This window comes from Quercus suber, unplaced genomic scaffold (genome assembly GCF_002906115.3).
Source record: "Quercus suber isolate HL8 unplaced genomic scaffold, Cork oak 2.0 scaffold_138, whole genome shotgun sequence".
Lineage (NCBI taxonomy): Eukaryota > Viridiplantae > Streptophyta > Magnoliopsida > Fagales > Fagaceae > Quercus > Quercus suber.
This window is the reverse complement of record NW_027069600.1, coordinates 525,496-546,751: the sequence shown is the minus strand read 5'-3', so window position 1 is coordinate 546,751 and position 21,256 is coordinate 525,496. Positions and strand designations below refer to the sequence as shown.

The following is a 21,256-nucleotide window of genomic DNA, read 5'->3' as shown; positions in this document are numbered from 1 at the left end:
GACTTATCAACTCAGTTATTCAAGCCATCCCAAATTATGTCATGTCTTTTTGTAGCATACTTTGCCAAAACCTGAAACAAAATGGATGCTCTTGCTCACAAATTTTGGTGGAAACCAAATGGCTTCGAAGGTAGATTCCTCACTCTTTTAGCATGGGAAAACCTTTGTAAACCAAAGTGCAAAGGTGGACTAGGTTTAAAAAAAACCAAGGACATCAACAATGCGTTTCTTGCCAAGCTCACTTGAATGATTGCCTCTAAAAGAGATGGTTTTTGTATGTCGATCTTGAAAGCTAAGTACAAGGTAAGACAAGACTGGCTCTGTAAACCCCCACCCAAGGCCGCTTCTCCTGTTTAGAAAGCTCTTGAAAGCGCAAAGAAATTTATAGCGAAGAGTGCATGCTATCTTATTGGGGATGGAGCATCAATCAACATATGGACTAACCCTTGGGTGCCATGGCTATAGAACTTCACCCCAATCCCCAGCTTGCAAGCAGATACAGATAAGCTCATTTGCACTGACCCTTGAAAGGAAAGCTTAATACATGAGTTCTTTGAGCCACATTCTGCCTAAGCCATCCTCTCAGTCCCAATCCCAATCAAGCCTAAGAAAGATAAACTCATTTGGGTACCAAACTCAAGAAGTATTTTCTCAGTGAAATCAGCATACCAGATAAGCAGCATCAATGACACTCAATCCAAAGTGTTGTGGAAAATCAAAGCTTCCAAAAGGATCGAGACCCTTCTATGAAGGATTGAAGGATAGCAACCAATTCTCTGCCCAAAAGAGATAATCTAAGCCATAGGGTTCACATGCTTTAGTTGATAATTGCGCAGCATATAATTCCCAATAATTAATTTGAAGAATTTACACAGGCAATCAGCTCCAGTGTACTAATCTGAGCTTCTTTAATCAAATAACAACCGTTAAAATATATTTATTTGCAATTTCCTGTGGACTAATATTTGTGAGCATGCTCAGAATTGAGAAACTCCACAATTTCAATCCTATGTTTTTTTTTTTTTTTTTTTTCAATACCGAATCCCTTCCCTTGCTTGTTGCTCTAATGTTGATCTCAAAAACTTTCATACGAAATCCTTAATAGTCAAAGCCGAGATCAAGTCTAATTGAATGTTTTTGCGGAACTTGAACTTCTTGTGCTGTCAACAAGCTTGAACCATTGGCTCCCTGGGTCACACGTGTCATCTCTGCTCAAGCATTTGCATGTATTTGTGACAATGCTATTGTCGGAGTCTACATCAAGGCAAGCAGTAGAACCATCGTTAACCTTTGATGAGATATACATTTTAGAATCTGAGATGGTTTGCCATTTTGAATTAGAGCCTGTGCAAATTATACCAAGCTTTGCTGGCTTTCCCAATTCAATTGCTTGTAAGCAGAAATATGTTCCCTTTAATGTTAAAGTTTTCTGGGGTGTGTAGCTCCAGGCCTCAGACTCAGTGCAAGCACCCAACCTCAATGGTTCAGTTAATGATTTTCTTAGGACACAGAGACCAGTTGATGGATGGAAAATCACCTTGTGTAGATTGGCTTCTGATAGTCCTGGCCCTGCAAGTCTCATAAGCATTATTACTCTGTTACTATTGAATCTCTAACTAGTAAATAAACAAGAAAAAAATAAGGACAAAGTTTGGTTCTAAACTGATTTGAACCTACCTTTTGTAACTCATAATGTAATGATTTATATGACTATTAATGTGTATTATTAAACAAGTTAAGTGACTCATTAAAAAAGTCATCTGACTAAAACAACATATGAATGGTCTCTTCAATCGTCACATCATGAGTCGAAGCAAGATGATTATAAACTGATTTGGAGTCAAACTTAAAAGAGCAAGAAAATTGGAATAAAGTTATACCTCGAAAAAGAGATTGGAGAGAAGAGATCCTTTGCAAGAAGGTTAAATTTCGGGTATCAGTCCAATTCATGTTTAGCGGTCCATGGTACTCATTTAACCCAATTACCCCATCTCTCAAATAATAACTCCAATCCAGGTCAAGTTCAGCTGCAATAGCCAAGAAGCAATTCATATAACTGATGTCATTCACATTATTGGTTCCTCTTTGGTCCATTTCAAACTCGCTCACTAACAATGGCCAACCTTGGTCCAACAAAAATCCTGAGATTCTCATAAAATTATCCACCTCTCTCCCACATACTTGATTTGGGTTGCCAGATTTCCATGCCTTTCCATCTGAGAACCCATTCCAGTTCACCTCATATACTAGCTTTCTAGTGAATGTGAGGTTTACTTGTTGATTACGGAAATATGACAAGTCTTTGTCATAACTCAAGCCAGAGATAATGACAAGAATGTCTGGATTTGCTAAATGCACTGCTTCAGCTCCTTTTTGCATGTACCTGGTTCATTTCATTTACAAAACTGAAATTAGAATCATGTAGCCATGTAATGTATCTTTCATGTGAATCTAGATGTGTGGTTATTGTGTAGGCTACGTTCAATGAAGTTCAGTTTTTAAAGACCATCCTGCAAAGCCAAATCTTATTTGTACCTGTACCAATCATTTACGTTTTGTCTGGGGCCTTGGAGCTCATTCCTCAAGCTCGTGCCAACCACATTGGAGACACCATTAAAGATGGTGGCCATCCGACTTAGTCCCTTAATCCAGATATCTGCACTGAAATACTGATCACCGGGCTTGCTGATGTTATTTTCCAATATGACCTTCACATTGTTAGCCCCTAGGCTAGACACAACAGCCTGAGATATAAATTGTGTCAAACATTGAAGTGGGTAAACTTGTATTTGTAACTAATCATGTGAAAATATATATATATATATATAAATATATAGACACACACATAGATATAGACAAAAGTTAAGGACATTGATTTAAAAAATATTTTTAGAAACTTTTTATGACAAAAGAAAAAAGTAACTAATTATTTTTATAGCATTTTATATTTTTCATAAAAGTGGTATCAAAATTTTTCTAAAATTGTCCATTAATAAATGTCTTAAGGGCAACCAATTGACCGGATATATATATATATATATATATAAGACTTTTATCAATTTATACATCGATTTGATCTAACCTATTGTTAAACTATATTTTAAAAACTATGTTCTTCATGTTCTTGACATGCATGCTAAAATTCTTATTAAAAAAAAAAAAAGCCATGCTTAAGTTCATATCAATAGGATGTTTTCAATTCATATATGTATGTTTTGTGTTATCATTTTAAAGTAAATAAATTAATAAATAAATAAACTTGGAACGACTTAAGCATTGTATAGATAAGTTAATTATATTTTGATCTTTTTTTTTTCTTTTTCTTTTTTTTTAATGTTTTACAAGGCATTGCGCACATAAAGAAATAATTCAATCATGTCAAAAAATTACATCCAATATTTTTTTTTTTTTTGATAAGTACATCCAGTAAAATTTATTTAATACTCTAGCGTTGAAAAGTTAGGTGTAATTTCAAACTAACTTTCTCTCTCTTTGAAAATTGTTAGTTTTTGTTGTTGTTATTTTAACATTGTCATATAAACTTTTAAAAACTCCCTTTTTTTCCATGCCATCATTATTTATATATATCGACTTAATAAATTTTAAATTAAAAAAAAAAAAAAAAAAAAAAGCAATCAATAAATTTATTTATTATAATATTTTTGTGGGACCAATCACATAAGTTAGCATGTCAATTTATAAATCTCTTATGGAAGTGGAAAAAGACAAATGTATGCAATGGTAGCCATTGAAAAGTTATCATGGAGCAAATTGAAAAGTCTCGTTTCTATTAAGCCATTGGAGAAGAGTGAGAAAAAAAAATTCCCCTTCAACAAGTAGCTAATGCCTAATGGGGAGGGGATTTAAAATGGCCAGTCTAATATATATATATATATATATATAATATGACATCCTTTGACTCTTATAAACTCCCTCTAAGATTGTCACATAAAATTTAGAAAGACTATTTTTTTTTAAGTCATCATTCTAATATATATATATATATATATATTAATTTTGATTTTTGGAGTTACAACTTAAAAAAACACCAAATTATATTAATTTAAATACAGTTTTATGAATAAAGCAGCCTAAAACACTAAACATATCCTAAATTACGTTTGATCTTCTATAAGTGATTGTGTTTGGAATCGTGAAGCAAATTCAGGTAGGATAACAATAACAATAATAATTATTCTTACAATAATAGAAATAACCAAAGGTCTTATAATAATAGCAGAAGCAAAAGTTTTATTGTGCAGGACCTGCAGGTCATGTTGACCACAAAGTCCACACCTACCACGCTGTGTCTATTGTAGATCAAACCAAACCCATGACCATGAAGAAGCCTAACGTAATTAATTCCCATGTTCTGCTTAGGATCTATTTATATTAAAAACGACACAACCCAAAACATAAGAATGCCTGCCCAGTTTAAAAAATCTAGAAAAAAAAGGAATAGGTATTTTACCTGGTAAGCTTTTATGGGGGGAAGATCTATGATGGAAGGGTTGTTGGCTTGGATTCCGGCAATGGATTCAGACAGGCCAAGACTCTGACAGGACTGTCTCACAGTGAGAGAAGCCAGTGAGTCATTGGTGACCAAGAAAAGTGGCCAAGTGAGTCTAACACAGTTGAATCCCATGGAAGCAATCTTCTTGGAGATGGCATCCATGGGCTGCTTGCTAAGGCCCTCAGTCACCATGGGTTCCAGACGTGACACCCAATTCACGCATGCTAGCTTCACTCGTTGCCCTCCTTCGTCCACAATCCACCTAGAATTGGTGTATAGAGGTAGAGCCATGACTGGCTTGCTTTGAGTTTGAGGTATGGCAGTGGGAAAGATTGCCAGAAGAGATAGAAGGGAGAAGAAAAAGAACATCCCCATATTTTTGTTTTGACTGTGGAGCTGTTTGGGGGATGAAAGAGAGCTGAAAGGCCTTATATGGTGCCATGATGGCCGCAAATCTAACAAAAGGAAAAGGAAACAATTGAATAGTAAAAGGATTTCTGAATCCTGTCCATTTTTTCTCCCTATAGTATTAGGCTCTCATCACAAACTATTTAAGGAAAGTTTTGTTATTTCTTTTGTTCCAAATTGTTTAACTTGTATTTTATTTAGAGACGTCTCAAAATTAAGTCATGATTGAAATGTCAAATCTCATTATTTTATTAGCATTTTCATTATATCTCTGTAGAATTTTCTAGTAGTATTCTATTAAAATTTGATTTGAAAATAAAGATTGAATTTGAATGAGGCTTGGTAGTGTTGTGGGCCTTTTTATAATATTGGACTGGGCTGCATCCTACGGTACTGGGCCCAAATATTCTGAGTAAGGGAGTTGAGACCGGTCCAATTACAACTCAATTTGGTCTGACTTGTGCACAAATTATGCCTCGTTTGCCACGAGCATGCTTATGGCAGGCAGAGCTACTTTAGATGAGTTATGGCAAGTAGATATAATAATAATAACAAAAGAAAGTACTTCGGCTTCTTAATCAAAGTGAATAATTAATCCCTAATTATGAAAGATAATCACAATAACAATAATCACTTTTGTAAAGAAAGCAAGGGGAATAACTGGGTAGTACACAAGTTAATCAAAAAGAAAGAAACCATATCAATCTGATCCACGGGACCAATACCAGAGAGGGAAGAACGTTTCTTCTCAACTCGAATAATCTCTCGGGAAAATCATTCCGTGGAAATTAATCACTTTGAGGAAAACAGACCTGAATGGTTCGTACCCAAAAGAACCTTTTTGCATTTGGCTGAGAGCAGGATATTAAGAGGGAGAAAGAGAATCAACCTATTGATGCATACCTGCCGTTCTAACTCTCTGTTTTTTTTACTTTCCTTATCTTCTATTATTCCTTTTTATCTTTCCCTTTCTTCTCTTTTTCTCAATACTTGTTTTCTATTCCATGGTTTTTCTTAGAGGTTTCTATTACCGTGATTCCTCTTTCCCCCCTTTTCTATGCATGGCAAGGGCTTCTTTTTATAATTCCTGCCATGATCGGGTTTTACTATTTTAGCCTTTAACCACCTTTATTTGGTCTGGGTGTACTTTTTGACCACCACTAGTCCGTCTATGTTGGCTGTGCCACTCCCTATCACCAGACAAAGAAGACTATTTTGTTTGTTTGTCTGCCGTGGCACCTTTACCTGCTGTGATATGGGTGCTCTCTCTCCTTATCCCTCATGGCATGCACCTAGTGGTTCCAACTCAGCCTTACTTCTTTTAGATGGTATGTCATCTCAGTAGGACATATTCTCCAAAAAAGCCTGAGCAGGAACTTCAGAATAGGTTTTCCCTTCTCCCCACCGTCAAACCATGCCCTCTTACCTCTGACCCATGACCTCACCATGTCTTGTATTAGCTGGATGCAGGCTGGTGATGTCTGGGCCTTCCGCGTGCCTCTCTTCTATGTATGTCCAAAATCTGCCTGCTACTTATGCGTTCGTCGTGGTTTGTCTGCACAGTCTACCGCCCGTCTTTGACTTCTTATGTGAGTTGTTTTCTGATTTCCCTTTCTCTTATGGCTCGCTCCACTTAGGGGATGGGCTTTACTTGATGGTGGGCTCTGCCTTCTTCAGCCTACTCTTTTTCTGCTATCATTTCTTGTCATACCACTCTGACATTCCTGCTGCAACGTTGTTTGACCCAATCCGACTGGGCCTTTTTGGGCTTGCCGTTTATTCTTCTCCCAATGACTCAGTACAACCATTGGTTCTTTTATTACTTGCGGGCTCTTATGTCCCATTTGTTTTCTCTTGGGCATCCTTGGCCCATTTGCTTTCCTCGGGCTTCCTTAGCCCTTTTGCTTTCCTCAGGCTTCCTTGGCCCTTTTCCTAACTCTGCATTCTCATGGGCTTTTACTAACTTCTTTGGGCTTCCCCAACTCAATTACCTTATTCCTCATCCTTGGGGCTCATAGGCTTGCCATCAACCCCTTACTTTCTTTGCTTGCATTACTTTGGGTCTACTGTGACCCATTCTCACTTTTCTACATCATATACTGCCCATGGGTTTGCTATTTCTCTCTTTCTAGACTCCTTTAAGCCCGTTTGCTTCCTCAAGGCCCATTTGTTTATTTCATAGACCTGTGATCCATTATTCCTGCCGCTTGGGTTTAATGGTTTTTCTATCCATTTACCAACTCTTTTCTATCCGCGTTGCTGGGCTTCTCCATTCTATTTGGATTCCCAAAATGATCATCAACATTTAGCCCCTTGAATATATGAAGTGTTCCTGCAGTTCGTATGTGAATAAAGACTTCGCTGCCCTTTCTATCTTTCCATCTTCTTTTCCTTCGTGGGCGTTTTTTGAACGGTAGACCCCACCTTATTCATATGTATGTGTATGTGTATGTATATATATATATATATTTTAGCCATGAACAGTGTTGTTTCTTTGAATTTCCCAGTTTTAGCAGTTATTTTGAAACACAGCTGCCATTTCATTAATTTCATCCCCTTTCTGATGGCTGACCTATCGCCTCCTTTCGTGCCAACATTAATGACCTAGGTATTTAAGAGAGAATTCCTTCGTAATCCAAATACAAACTTCTTCTCCCTTTCCAAAACACTCTCTTCGTTTCCCTTTCTTCACTGTTTCCTCCTTCTCAAACACTCTTATCCATTTACTCTGATCAAACCCCTATGCCACAATGTCGACGAAAGGCCAAAGCTCTTCCCGCCGTAAGGGAAAGGAGGCTGTCTTCGATCCTCCCACCACGCGTGATGTAGGCGAGGAGGTTGTGTATTCCGAATCGAAGCATTCCAACGAGGAAGAAGTGCAACGTGCCCCGGATAGTAAATGCGCTCCTCTTATTGATCCTTGGTACAATATCCACCCCTATTTCCCAAAGGTTCCTAGTGATTATACACCGCTGCCGCCGGGCCGTGTGTGGCTTGCTCTTTGTCGATGAAACACAAATGTCTCTTGGGCTCCGTTGGCTTCCTCAATCCCTGATCTCATCATTCGCCAAGGCACTTCACTCCTCGTGCCCATTCACGTTGAATTTAGGTCGAGTACTGCTTTGGGTTGGAGGGAATGGGTGGATAATGAGTTATCGGACACAGGTTTCATGGGGTTGCTACAGTAGGCTGGTGTATTGAAGGCCATTGTTTCATCTCACTACTTATCCAACTTCAGGGACCTCTTCAACCTCCGTAATTTAGTCCACCGACGGTGTACCACCACTCACACTTTTTTCTTCTCCTGCAGTAAGATCACCATAACCCTAGAAGATGTAGCTAATCAGTTGCTTTTGCCCATCCTTGGTGATGCTGATCCTGCTACTTTAGAGCTTTCTTCAGAGGAAAAGGCTGTGGAGGCTGAGTTAAAGAAAAGGATGAGTGGGAATGCCAAGTTGTCATATTGGGTTAGTTTCTCTTCTAAATTCTCCATTGCTGTTCGCCATGCGGCCTTCATTTCATTCTGGCTTTGTAAGTTTATCTTCGACTCTCATCCCCATTATGCTGTGTAGCCTTTATATTTTCGTTTATCTATCAAGATATCCGCTGGGGTGAGTTTACCATTGGCTCCTATGTTTTTGGGGCATTTGTATGTTCAATTAGACATCCTGGGAAGCGATGAAAGTCAGGCAGGCTCTTGTCACATTGTCACCTCTTCAGTTTATAGTACTATTTTGAAGCATTTGTTATATAAGCGTTGTGCCAAGCATTTGGCGAAGTGCATGCCTATCCGTTTTGCTAAGGAGAAATATCATTCGTGTCCACAAGCTATTATCGATTTCTATGGCATATTTGAGTCTAACTTCCCATTGGCTTTTCATTGGGTCAGTTTAAAGCCAATCGATCATTTTGCTATTGAGTCCTTTGACAAAGGAGTTGGGTTTTCTTGGAGAGCTTATAGAAATTTAGGTACAGGTTACACATGTGTAGACTTTGTTATGGGTCTATTTGTTGACAATGCCGAGACCACCCCTTTAACCGATTTTGAGGAGACATGAATTACTTACTTAGCAGCCATGAATGTTGGATGGTTTCCTTATCTGGCTAATGAAGGCATTAGGTTTGTGCATTATCCTGCTAACCGGGTGAGGAGGCAGTTTGGGCTAGATCAGGACATTTCCAATGATCTTTCTTTTCTTATAGAGTCTCTTACTTCCGTTCGACCATTCCTGCAGCATACTGCTTTTGAATTCTAGCACCAACGTTTTACTGCAGTTACCATTCCAAGCACACTGAGGGAGGGCATTTGTACTCCTGCCATGCACGAATACTAGCAGGCTGTGATGACTTCGTTTAAGCAGGAGCTGATAGGTAGTCATGGTTTCTCCCTTATTCCTCCTGATGGGCTTAGCGCGATTATTTCGGCTAGTCCTCAGTTGCTCCTGTCCTCTAAGTCTATGCTAGCATATGCCAGGAAGCATAATCGGTTTGCCATCTTTTAGTGGGATGAGAGGAATGGAGGGTGGTATTGGCATGCCGATAATTATCCTCCAAGTTAGGAGAAGAAAGTGAAGGTGACGAACATTGGTCTTCCTCCTATAGGCAAAATAGCTTTAGAAAGCTCTCCGCCTCCTTCTACCCATACCCGTTCTAGTGCACGCCCCACTGCTAACAAGTCCAAGTTTGTTGCTCCACGGTCATCCACAAATAATTCCCTTTCCAGCAGGGCACAAGGCAGTAAGAGAAAGACATCCCCTCATCTTGCGTCCATCACTGAGGGGAGGGTATGTTATCTCCACTTCTACTTTGTCTTATATATATATATATATTGGCTTTCCTACGGTTAACCTAACATGCTTGTTGACTTTTCTCTTCAACCTTGTCTTCTGTTCTCTTTTCTTTCGCAGTCTAAGCATAAGGAGGACGCCCCTTGTTATCTCCACCAGTGACCCCTTCCCAGCTCTATCTCAGGCTGTGAAGGATGGTTCTTCTCTGGTGGTTACCCCTTCTTCCATTCCTAACTTTGCTACACCTAGGCCTGATGTAGACTTGTCCTCTGAGGGGTCTGAGGACATTCTTAAGGATCCTAACGATGAGCCTATCCTAAAGAAGAGGATTTCGTATTCTGATGAAGAGGAGAGTGTTGCCCTCGAGACCGAATTCATGGGTATATGCCTCTTTCCCCTTTTTCTTTTGCTAAGTTCACTCTTCCTTCTCTTTTGTTATCTTTTCCTTATACATATGTATTTGTGTCACTCCTTTGCTGTGGTCTCCCTTTATTTGTATGTCTATTTCCCTGTTTGCAGAGACCTTTGAAGGGCTAGGAGTTGCAGTAGACGTAGGGATGCCCACAGCTGCTCCTTTTGCCACACCCATAGCACCCATTTCTACTGTACCCACAGCGCCAATTTCTGTCGTACCTTTTGTACCTGTTTCTACCCTTCTTACAGCCCTCATTCTTACTGGTCCTAGTGAGTTTCTTTTCCCTTATCTCCTTCTTCATTTCTTCCTTGTGAGTTTTTCCTTCTTAGATTAGGGCTTCTCACATCGCGCTTTATGCTTCATGTTAGGTCCGCTCCCTACTGTCACTTCTCAGTTTAAGGTGGGCAGCAGTTCTGTCACAGTTCCAGATCCTGTGAGCGAGGCTGCAACCTTCTTTATGCGCTTTGATCAGCCTGAGGTTAATGACCTCGATCCTGCAGATTTCTAGGGTTCTGGGCCTCCCTATGTAGACTTCCACAGTTTCAGGGTTCCCGACGATTGTGCTCCTCATTAGTGGTGGTCTACAATAGCCTTGGTGACTTTATGCAGGGATTCCATCTTGGTCATTCTGCCAGAGATCACTTCTTAAAGATGCCGGGGAGTGTGATGAACAATATTGAGCATAAGTTCGTTGACACTGTCTTCGCCGAGAGGATCCTGCACTGAAGAGCCGCGATTCAGGAGCTTATTAGTGTGATTTTTGCTGTGGACTTCGTTTTGGACCACCTCCATGAGATTCCCCGAGCCTTTTTTATGAGGAGAGTTCAGCCTACTATTGACGCCATTGATACACAAATTGAGGTTTTGAGGAAGGAGGTGGCAGACTTGGAGAGTCATCGCGAACGCTTTCTTTCTAGCATTAGTTGGCCCAGCCGTTTTGGAGATCAGCCTCTCATTTTCAAACTTCGTTGATGATAATGTAGTTCCCTATTTTTCTTGTTGTTTTCCTTCTCTTATTACCCTATCTAGTACACTTTATATTTCCTATAGCACTTATTTGGCAAGTTTGACACAATTTGGCTTTGTAACTATGATGCTACATTCTGTTACTACTTTCGGCTATTGCTATGACATGGTATACTTTTGTAATGCTTCATACTTCTTTTTCATTACATAAAAGCATGTTACAATCATGTCCTGTGACACAGTCACTTGAAGGAAATAAAAGAAAGGGAAACATAAAATTCTTTAAGTAAAAGGGATAACTACATAACTTCTTCTCTTCAAGCGTAATAACGTTTCAACCACTTCCAATTGATGAGATAGATTAGGTCTCTGCCATCCATCTGGGTCAAGTGGTAATACCCACTTGGATGCGCCTTCCTTATCACAAAGGGTCCTTCCCATTTTGGTGCAAACTTAGATGGTCCTACCATGCCTCACTTGACGTTGTTTGCTACTTTTAATACGAGTTGTCCCTAACGAACATCAAGTGTGCTAAACTAAAAAAATTGCAAATGAGCTACAATAAAAGCGTCAGCTGTGAAAATCGGATCCTTCCTAAGATTGGTGGAAGGGTCTTTCGTAATTCGTATAGAAGAATATTACCAAAACAAAAACAAAAACAAAAACAAAAAAATCATATCCAATATTATATGATTTTACAAACCATTAAAATAACTAATATTATGTAGTAATCTGATTATTTGATTGTTAATTTGTTATAAAGTTTTTTTTAAGAGATAATTATAATATGCTACTAATCCTGCAGCTCAAATCATTTTCTCCCTAGACCCCCAAGATGGCAATTCAATTACAAGTTAATATGTGGGTTCTAATTAGCTGAACTAATAAAGTCGAAGTAGATGTCATAAGTTAAAACTTTATCAAAAAAAAAGTTATAAGCTAATATTCTAGAAATACTTAAAAGTAATAACTATTAAGACATATCATTTTGAAATAGTTATCTACTATTCAAATAATCTATCTTAAAATTAGAAAGAAACAAGGAATACAAGATTTGTTAGCAAATAGATGAAGATATTGCCTTAGTTGGATATAAGTTTTGCCAATATAGATCAAACCATTAATAATGTCACACTTTACTGGAAATTAAACGTAGCAAAATCGAATACCATCATCAATTTGCATATGTATATTTCTATATATAAAAATTGCACATGTACTTATAAATTCTCTTTCCCAAAAAAAGTTGTCCTCATCTTATCCTTCCAATAAGGTCAAAATATTTGAGTAGCTTTTACACCTTCAAATCTTTTATACATGTCAAGAATCTTGTAACTTAAATTGTACATCTCTATGTAAGAAGTGCTTGGGGGTCTAAGGGAAAAGTAATTCTAGTTGCGAGGTTAGCAATATATTATAACTTTCTCAACAAAAAAAAAAATATATATATATATATACACACACACACACACACACACACATACATGTGGGTTTAAATATAAAAAACAAGATTGAAATATAGTACTTAAGTGTTGTTCCTTATGTTTCCCTTTTAAGATTCCGTCATGTGGTTTTTTTCTCATGAGATAAAAGTGTATTTTTTTAATTAAGTAATCACATGGCATAATCTTAAAAGAGGAACTTAAGGAACAACAACTAAGATACTGTATATAAGTTTTGTTTAAATATAGAAACAATAGAAAATATAATAATTTTATAGATCCATAAAATCATTGAAAAAGATCAAACCCTCTAAATCAGGATCTTATTGAGATCCTACATATTTATTATTTGACTTAATTTGAGTATCATTTTGAACTTTTTAGATAGTAAAATCTTAAGCTTTTAAGATCTAAATCAACATTTTAATAAAAGAGACCTAGCGCCAACTCATGCCCAGGTGATATTTATCTTCTTTTTTCAAGAAGGGGATATCTATCTATAGGTACACATATTCAAGCTCACTGATTAACCCAATTAAAGATCCATGAAGAAGAGCATGCATGAAGACAGCTCAAAGCCATACAGAGCTCCTGGGTATGTACATGGATTACGTTATTAAAATTCCCTATTATCGTGTGCTTGAGTGGAGTGATTACTATTTAGATAGAAATTGACGCATGAATAGATTTAAACTTCTATCATTTAAAATCCCAATAATCATAAATTTCATGATTTTAATAAAATGATGTCGTTGTAAACACTGGCGGCTCCACGTTAGAGCCAAGGTGGTCACAAGACCATCATGATCTGAAAAAAAAAAATCATTATTATATATAAAATTTAAAATTTTAAAATTTTTTTACCCTTAAAAAGATGTGTGACCACCCTAAATTTTTTAAAGCTCAACATAATTAAACTTTGGACAAAATTTAGCAACAAATTAACTTTGTTGTAAACTAAGGTTACAACTCCAACCGATATTTTTTTTAGTGAATAAGAATTTTGACAAATCCACAATTAGATTACATTTTTTTTTCTTATATCCTCCATGCTTGGAAAACTTCAAGAAGATTAAAAATCAATAGCTTATGTCATCAATTTAATGTTTAAATTTCAAATTTTTGTAGTCTAAAATTATACGCAAAAAATAAGCTTATGGATCAAATAATAAATAACATTCGATTGACATGAAATTTGACATACGTTTTAAGAATATAAAAAACATACAATTCAATAGTTAAATTCTCAAAATATGTAGTCATGTTAATTTGTTTAGTGAAAGTTGTGGTCTTAAACTGCAACTAAGTTTTTAGTCAAATTTTCTCCTCAAATTTTGTTCCTCTAAACAATATATTGAGCCCTTTCAAACAAAAAGAGAAATCCAAGAAAAATTCTATTTAACTAAAATTTTGAAAAAAAAAAATGTAACTTGCAGTATTAATAATGAGATTATCATGCAACCATTTCAAAAATAAAAAAATAAAAAATTTATTCGTAGAAAAAAATTTTAAGATTTCATGTATTTGGGGTTTTTTTTTTTTTTTTGTCAATATATGAATTTATCTTTTTATTAGACTTTGCTTAATTTAAGTTTTTTCATGACCACCCTAGAAAAAATTCATGAAGCTGCCACCGATTGTAAATTTACATTTATTTGAAAACATGTTTAATTTTTCATTTTATTTCTTTTTAATATTTTCAATTTTATTGTTTTTGAAAAATTGGTTAGAATGCAAAATTGAGCCTCTAAGTTTCACATTTTGTCATTTCAATGCTCTAAATTTCAGTTTTGTCATTTCAGTCTTCTAAGTTTCAAATATAGTCAATTCAGTTCTCTATTAGGCTTTTGTTAACTGCTATGGGCTATTAACCAAAACAACGCCATTTTGGACTTTTTTTTTTTCAATTTCTTAATTTTTTTTTTTTAAACTGAAAAATATTAATTACAAAAACAAAAAAAAAATTAAAGAAAGAAAGAAAGAAACTAAGAGGAACGATGCCAACTGAAAAACAAAACAAAAAACACTACCCTACCGATATGATACCCTAGCTCAGATATCGGTTACTTTCATCTGAAATTTGAGCCTTCAAAGTTCAAATTCAAGGGTGGTAGTGTTATTTTCTCTAGGGTATCAGGGTTCCAAAAGATCCCTTCTCGGACTTTTGCTATGCTGTTAGCTTTCTAACTTCTGAATTCTGTGAGAGCCCACGGAAAGGAAAACTAGCTGTACAGAATGCCTGATCATTTGATGTGGACTTTAAAAAGATTAAAGGAAATTAAAGATCTTCGATCAAAGCTCAAGATTATGAAATCTCAGGATTACTTCTTTATTGAGATTTTGGATGTTTTGGATAAAAGTCCTAAATATGGCTCTTGAATGCAACCTGAGCGCAGATAAGATGATAAAGAAAATTTTCATTTTCACTTATACTGGCGATCCATTTTTGGGTTGCTGGAAGACTGAAAGTGAACCAATCAGAAAGAAATTTGAAATGAATGGCTATGTGATGCCAAATATAATGTTCTGGGACATGAAATTTCTCTTGATTTCTATTGTGATTTCAACAGGTGATATGAAAACTTGTTTGGCTTCAACTACTGGTCACGGTTGGTGCGTGTGTGTGTATATTCATATTCCAGTACTGCTCCAGATTGGTGCCGCCTCTTTCTTTGGAACACTGTTACCCTAGAGATAATAACACTACCGCCCTTGAATTTGAAGGCTCAAATTTCAGATGAAAGTAACCGATATCTGAGCTAGAGTATCGTATCGGTGGGGTGGGGGATTTTTTGTTTTGCTTTTCAATTGGCAGGGGGAACGACGTCGTTCCCCTTATTTTTATTTATTTATTTATTTTTGTAATTAATTTTTTTCAGTTTTTTATTTTAAATTAAGAAACTAAAAAAACAAAAGTCTAAAACGGCGTATTTTGATTAGTAGATGAAAAAACTTAACAGAAGCTTAACGGAGAACTTTTTTTGAGAGAAAGGTAGAAATATATATATATTGCATGAGTAAATTACATGGTGTGCTCAACCAAAGAAAATGCTAGGCCACCTCAGCTTATGGTAGCTAGCCCGATATTAAGAATACAAAGATATGTGGTGACAAGCCTAGAGTCACACAGCTAGCCAGTGGTGCAGCACGTGCTGTAATAATAATAATAATAATAATAATAATAATACTATGAAAAATTAAAAAGTTTGACATTGCCAGACATTGTCATAGCTCCAGTCCATTACAGAGAGTAAGATGCTAGAGATTAGAGAAACTAAAAATCTAAAATCCTATCATATTAAAACCTTTTATGGCTACAAAAATTGTACGGTTGTGATTCCCTTAATGGAAAAATCCTAAATACATTGAAAATAAAACATTATTATGAAGCTAATCATAAAGGTCAGCATCTTCAATCCCATCAGCTGAAGATGCAAATAGATTTGAACCATGGGGTGTGTGTCCTGCCTCAGCAAACTTAAAATCAGACCCAAAGCCCCTGGATTGCTGCAAGGTTTGAGCAAAAGCTTGGTACTTGCGGATGTCAGCATCACTCACACTCCTCCTTGCAAACTTCAATGACTCCTCAAAGTGAGCTGCCTTTATCTCAGCCACTTCAATTTCATCTGTTGTAGAATCCTCTGCCATAGCAACAATTTTTTCCCTCTTTTCCCTCTCAATATCCTTCTGAATGTCCTCTCTAATAGCATATTTGCAAGCTCTCTGGCATATTTCCGTGATATCAGCCCCACTAAAGCCTGCAGTAAGCTTGGCAAGAGCTGTAAGATCAACATCTTTTGACACAGGTGATTTCCTCAGACAAGCTTTAAAAATCTGAAGTCTTGAACTCTCATCAGGCAGAGGAATATAGATCAGCTGATCAAGACGGCCGGGTCTTAGAAGAGCTGGGTCAATTATATCAGGCCTATTGGTAGCTCCAATGACAAAGATAGTTTTTTTGGCAGATAATCCGTCCATCTCAGTTAAGAGCTGGTTCAATACTCTATCAGCAGCACCACCTGCATCTCCAATGCTACTTCCCCTTTGAATAGCAATTGAGTCAAGTTCATCAAAAAACAATACACAAGGTGCAGACTGGCGAGCCTTGTCGAAAACATCCCTAACATTGGCCTCACTCTCTCCAAACCACATTGTGAGTAGCTCAGGACCCTTGATGCTAATGAAGTTAGCCTGACATTTATTAGCAATAGCCTTAGCCAGAAGGGTTTTTCCACAACCAGGAGGACCATAGAAAAGAACTCCTCTGGAGGGAGACATTCCAAACTTCTCAAACTTTTCAGGATGCTCTACCGGATATTGAACTGTTTCTTGAAGCTCCCTCTTCACGCCCTCAAGTCCACCAATGTCTTCCCAGCCAACATTGGGTACTTCCACAACAGTTTCACGCAATGCAGAAGCAGTGCTGGTTCCGAGGGCAGCAATAAAATGATCGTTCGTGACAGCCATGGAGTTTAGAACCTCAGCATCAATGGTTTCATCTTCCATGTCAATAACATCCATTTTTTCTCTAATACATTGTAATGCAGCTTCAGTGCAAAGAGCCGCAAGATCAGCACCGACATGACCATGAGTTTCCTTGGCCACTCTTTCCAAGTTCACATCTTCAGAGAGCTTCATCTTCTTGGTATGGATCTGAAGAACCTCAAGACGCCCAACTTCATCTGGAACACCAATATCAATCTCTTTATCAAACCTCCCAAACCTTCTCAAAGCAGAGTCAATACTATTAGGCCTGTTTGTAGCTCCAATAACAATAACATGTGCTCGGGAATTCACACCATCCATCAATGTCAAAAGCTGTGAAACAATTCTCCTCTCTACCTCTCCACCCGTCTTTTCACGCTTGGGAGCAATAGAGTCAATCTCATCGATGAATATAATGGAAGGGGCATTCTTCTCTGCTTCAGCAAAAGCTTTCCTCAGATTGCTCTCACTCTCACCAGCCATCTTGCTCATAATCTCCGGGCCATTGATACAGAAAAAGAAAGCTCCAGTTTCATTAGCAATAGTATTAAGAATACAAAGATATGTGGTGACAAGCCTAGAGTCACACAGCTAGCCAGTGGTGCAGCACGTGCTGCTGAAGGGTGCACTAACTCAGCCATAGGAGCAGCAGTCAATGCAGCATTTGCTGATAAGGTGCACACTGATCAGACCACTGAGCTTGCATCAAAGAACATGATTGATTCAACAGTCTTGGAGATGATTGAATCCATGCCACATCATGAGTTCTTCATCCAGGATCATTGAAGAAGTCAATTCCGCAAATATAGGAAGTTGTTATTCATCCTTGCCACGTGTACAGAGTCCAACTGATTTTAAAACCGTTTTGGCGCCTAGAAGTAGAGTTAGTTATTTTCTTTGTGTATATAAACAGAGCACTGTTTAGATATTTTATTCATTCAATTCATTTGATTGTAATTCATAACTCAATCAATGAAATACTCTCCATTCTATTTAGAATCTCTGTTCTTTTCATGGTATCAGAGCACTAGCATGTGCTAGCTTCGTTTTTTTTTTTCTTTTCTTCGCAAAATTCTATTTTGCCAAACAGAGATTACTTCAAGAAATTCCTTAAGATCTGATTTGCAAGGTTTCAATTCATCTCCAACGATATTGAATCTTGTAGGATTTTTTTTGGATTCTTCTACTTCGTCTTTCATTTTCAATTTCATTCAAGCTTCGTGAATATCATCAATGGCCTCTGTTGAAGGAAGTGGTTCTGATCCTGCGCATAATCAATCCACACAACAAGTCCCTCAATCCAATACAGATATCAATTCTCCAAATCGATTTTTTCTTAGTGCAAGTGAGAATCCTGGAAATATCTTGGTCAATCAACCACTCTTGGGAATGAGGAACTATCAATCTTGGTGTAGGGCTATGGTGTTAGCACTGACTGCAAAGAAGAAGATAGGCTTCGTGAATGGTAAAATTACAAGACCTGAAGATGATTCTCCTCTGTATGAAGATTGGGAGAGTTGTAACACAATGGTGCTTTCTTGGTTGATCAACTCTATGCATTTTGACGTTTCAAGTAGTATCATGTACTGTGAAACTGCAAGGGAGATGTGGCTTGAATTGCAGCGGGTGTTTTCACAAGGAAATGGACCAAAGGTTTATAACCTTCAGCAGGAAATTTCACAGATAGCTCAGGGGCAATCATCAGTGACTGAATACTACTCAAAATTCAAGAAGCTTTGGGACCAATTGATTCACTATGAACCTTTACCAACCTGTACTTGTGGAGCAATGAAGGTTCTGAACATTGCACATGAGAAATCTTATGTGATGAGGTTCTTGATGGGGCTCAACGAGAATTTTGAGACAGTGAGGAGTCATATTCTCATGCTTGAGCCGTTTCCTTCAATGAGCAAGGTGTATGCTCTAGTTCTCCAAGAAGAATCACACAAAGGTATTAGTCATGGCTCCACTTTCACTTCTAGGCCTGATTCAGTGGCAATGTATGCCAACACCAGGGGATATTCAGGCACTAAGGGTGGTCCTAAGAAGGAAAGACCTTTGTGTACCCATTGTAACATGCTTGGACACACTGTGGACAAGTGTTACAAGCTTCACGGGTATCCACCAGGTTACAAACACAAAGGGAAGCCTAATTCCAATGCTAATCAGGTTTCATATCCTCAAGGTCAAGCTGTTGAGGTTCCTTCCAATGCCCCTGCTCAGTGTCCTATCTCCAAGTCACAGTGTGAGCAGCTACTTGCTCTTTTCAATGCTGGGACTGATCAAGGTTCTAATCACCATGTTGCAAGTGTTAGTACAAGTGCTGCTGCCTCTAGTATGATTTCTGGAGCTACTGGTGTAACTGCTGCAACTGGTGTGCCTTCCACATCTTTGTCATCTTCAAGCAATGCTCACTCTGGTTTTGTTGATATCATGTCAGGTACCAATTCTTCCTTTACTCCTTCCTTGACACATTCTATTTTTTCTGCCAAAGTAATAGATAGAGAAGCCTTTCATGCCACTGATTGGGTCATAGACACAGGGGCTACGGATCATATGGTCCATTCCATCACATGTTTCACCACTATTACTGCTAGCCTAAACACTTTTGTCAATTTACCCAATGGGGAGGTAGCTTCTGTTACTCATGTTGGCACTGTCAAAATATCAGAACATCTTGTCCTTCAAAATGTTCTTTGTGTTCCTTCCTTTAGTTTCAATCTTATTTCTGTCAGTCAGCTTGTTAAGTCCACTGCTTGTTGCCTTATTTTTTTTGGAAACCTATGCTTTATCCAGGACCTTGCTCATTGGAGCACACTTGGTCTGGGTAGAGAACTTCATGGGCTTTACTTGCTGGACAAGAGCTGCATTTCTCCACCTATCATTGCTGCTTCCATTCATAACTCTCAAGTTCACATCTGGCACTCCAGATTGGGTCACTTGTCTAATGCCAAATTGGCTTCAATAAAACAAAGTGATGTACCTAGTTTTGTTCCTGTTGAGAACTTTGTTTGTGATATTTGTCCAATTGCAAAGCAAAAACGTTTACCCTTTAATAAAAGTTCTCATTTGTCTAAGTCTTCCTTTGAATTGATTCATTGTGATTTGTGGGGACCTTTTTCTGTTTCTACCATTGATCATTGCAAATATTTTTTAACCATTGTTGATGATTATTCTCGGTGCACTTGGGTTTATCTGTTAAAGCATAAGTCTCAAACACAATCTGTTTTAGAGCAATTTTGCACTATGGTGGAAACCCAATTTTGCAAGAAAATCAAAACCTTAAGGTCTGACAATGGGACTGAATTCATCATGAAAGATTTCTTTGCCAAAAGAGGCATCTTGCATCATTTGAGTTGTGTTGAAACCCCTCAACAAAATGCCATTGTTGAGAGGAAGCATCAACACATCTTGAATGTAGCAAGAGCTCTCATGTTTCAGTCCCACTTGCCTTTGCACTTGTGGGGTCATGCTATTCTAGCTGCTGTGTACCTAATTAACAGAATTCCCTCAGCTGCCTTGTCAAATCAGATTCCTTATGAAGTTTTGTTTGGTCATCCACCAAGTTATGCACATTTAAAAGTGTTTGGTTGCTTATGCTTTGCCTCAACCCTTTCAAATCATAGGTCTAAGTTTGCACCTAGAGCTGTTAAGTGTGTTTTCTTAGGATATCCGTTTGGGGTCAAGGGATATAAAGTTCTTGATTTGTCTAATAACAAGGTGTTCCTTTCTAGGGATGTGGTCTTTCATGAAAATTTCTTCCCTTTTGCTTCTATTTCACCTCATTCTGCAGACCCTTTTCTACCTTCTGCTGTTGAGGGTTCTTGCTCAGCTGATGCTACTAACTTTGTTACTCCTATTAGCATTTCTGAGTCATCCCACTTGGACATTACTGATCCACCTTCCCATTCTCATCACCATTTTCAAGTTCCTTTACCTTCTGATCCTCTTCTTTCTAGTCCTACACAGCTGCCTCATTCTGATTCAGAACCTTCTTCATCACCACCAGTTGCTTCAGCACCTCCAGTGCTCCTAAGGAAGTCCACTAGAGATGTCAGACCTCCTACTTATTTACAAGACTATGCTTGTACTGCCACTGCACCAGGTGCTCCTTATGATCTTGGTCAATGCCTTACCTATTCTCATTTGGAACCATGCTACCATTCTTATCTGTTGGCTGTAAGTTCTGGTCCCAAAGAGCCTACCTCATTCTCCCAAGCTGTTCAAGATCCACTTTGGA

At 37.8% G+C, this 21,256-nt stretch overlaps 2 protein-coding genes across 2 annotated transcripts; both read right to left on the bottom strand.

Moving 5' to 3' along the window:
* LOC111986622 (glycosyl hydrolase 5 family protein) lies at positions 1–5,098 on the bottom strand. The gene is made up of 4 exons (XM_024018302.2): positions 4,472–5,098; positions 2,536–2,744; positions 1,881–2,383; positions 1–1,569 (listed from the first exon to the last, which is right to left on the bottom strand). The coding sequence occupies exons 1-4, from the start codon at positions 4,886–4,888 to the stop codon at positions 1,124–1,126; spliced, it is 1,575 nt and encodes a 524-aa protein (XP_023874070.2). The 5' UTR covers positions 4,889–5,098; the 3' UTR covers positions 1–1,123.
* Positions 5,099–15,768: 10,670 nt separating this feature from the next.
* On the bottom strand, positions 15,769–17,768 carry LOC136068867 (cell division cycle protein 48 homolog). The gene is made up of 2 exons (XM_065776646.1): positions 17,709–17,768; positions 15,769–17,607 (listed from the first exon to the last, which is right to left on the bottom strand). The coding sequence occupies exons 1-2, from the start codon at positions 17,766–17,768 to the stop codon at positions 15,922–15,924; spliced, it is 1,746 nt and encodes a 581-aa protein (XP_065632718.1). The 3' UTR covers positions 15,769–15,921.
* Positions 17,769–21,256: the final 3,488 nt, after the last annotated feature.

Excerpts from the sequence above, each read along its gene's own strand:
- LOC111986622 (XM_024018302.2), bottom strand. The coding sequence starts at position 4,888 with ATGGGGATGTTCTTTTTCTTCTCCCTTCTATCTCTTCTGGCAATCTTT. Across the intron at positions 2,384-2,535 it reads AACGTAAATGATTGGTACAG|GTACATGCAAAAAGGAGCTG; the intron begins GTACAAATAAGA and ends GAAATGAACCAG. Across the intron at positions 1,570-1,880 it reads TCTCCAATCTCTTTTTCGAG|GGCCAGGACTATCAGAAGCC; the intron begins GTATAACTTTAT and ends TGAGACTTGCAG.
- LOC136068867 (XM_065776646.1), bottom strand. The coding sequence starts at position 17,768 with ATGGATTCAATCATCTCCAAGACTGTTGAATCAATCATGTTCTTTGAT. Across the intron at positions 17,608-17,708 it reads TCTTTGATGCAAGCTCAGTG|CTGTGTGACTCTAGGCTTGT; the intron begins GTCTGATCAGTG and ends ACCACTGGCTAG.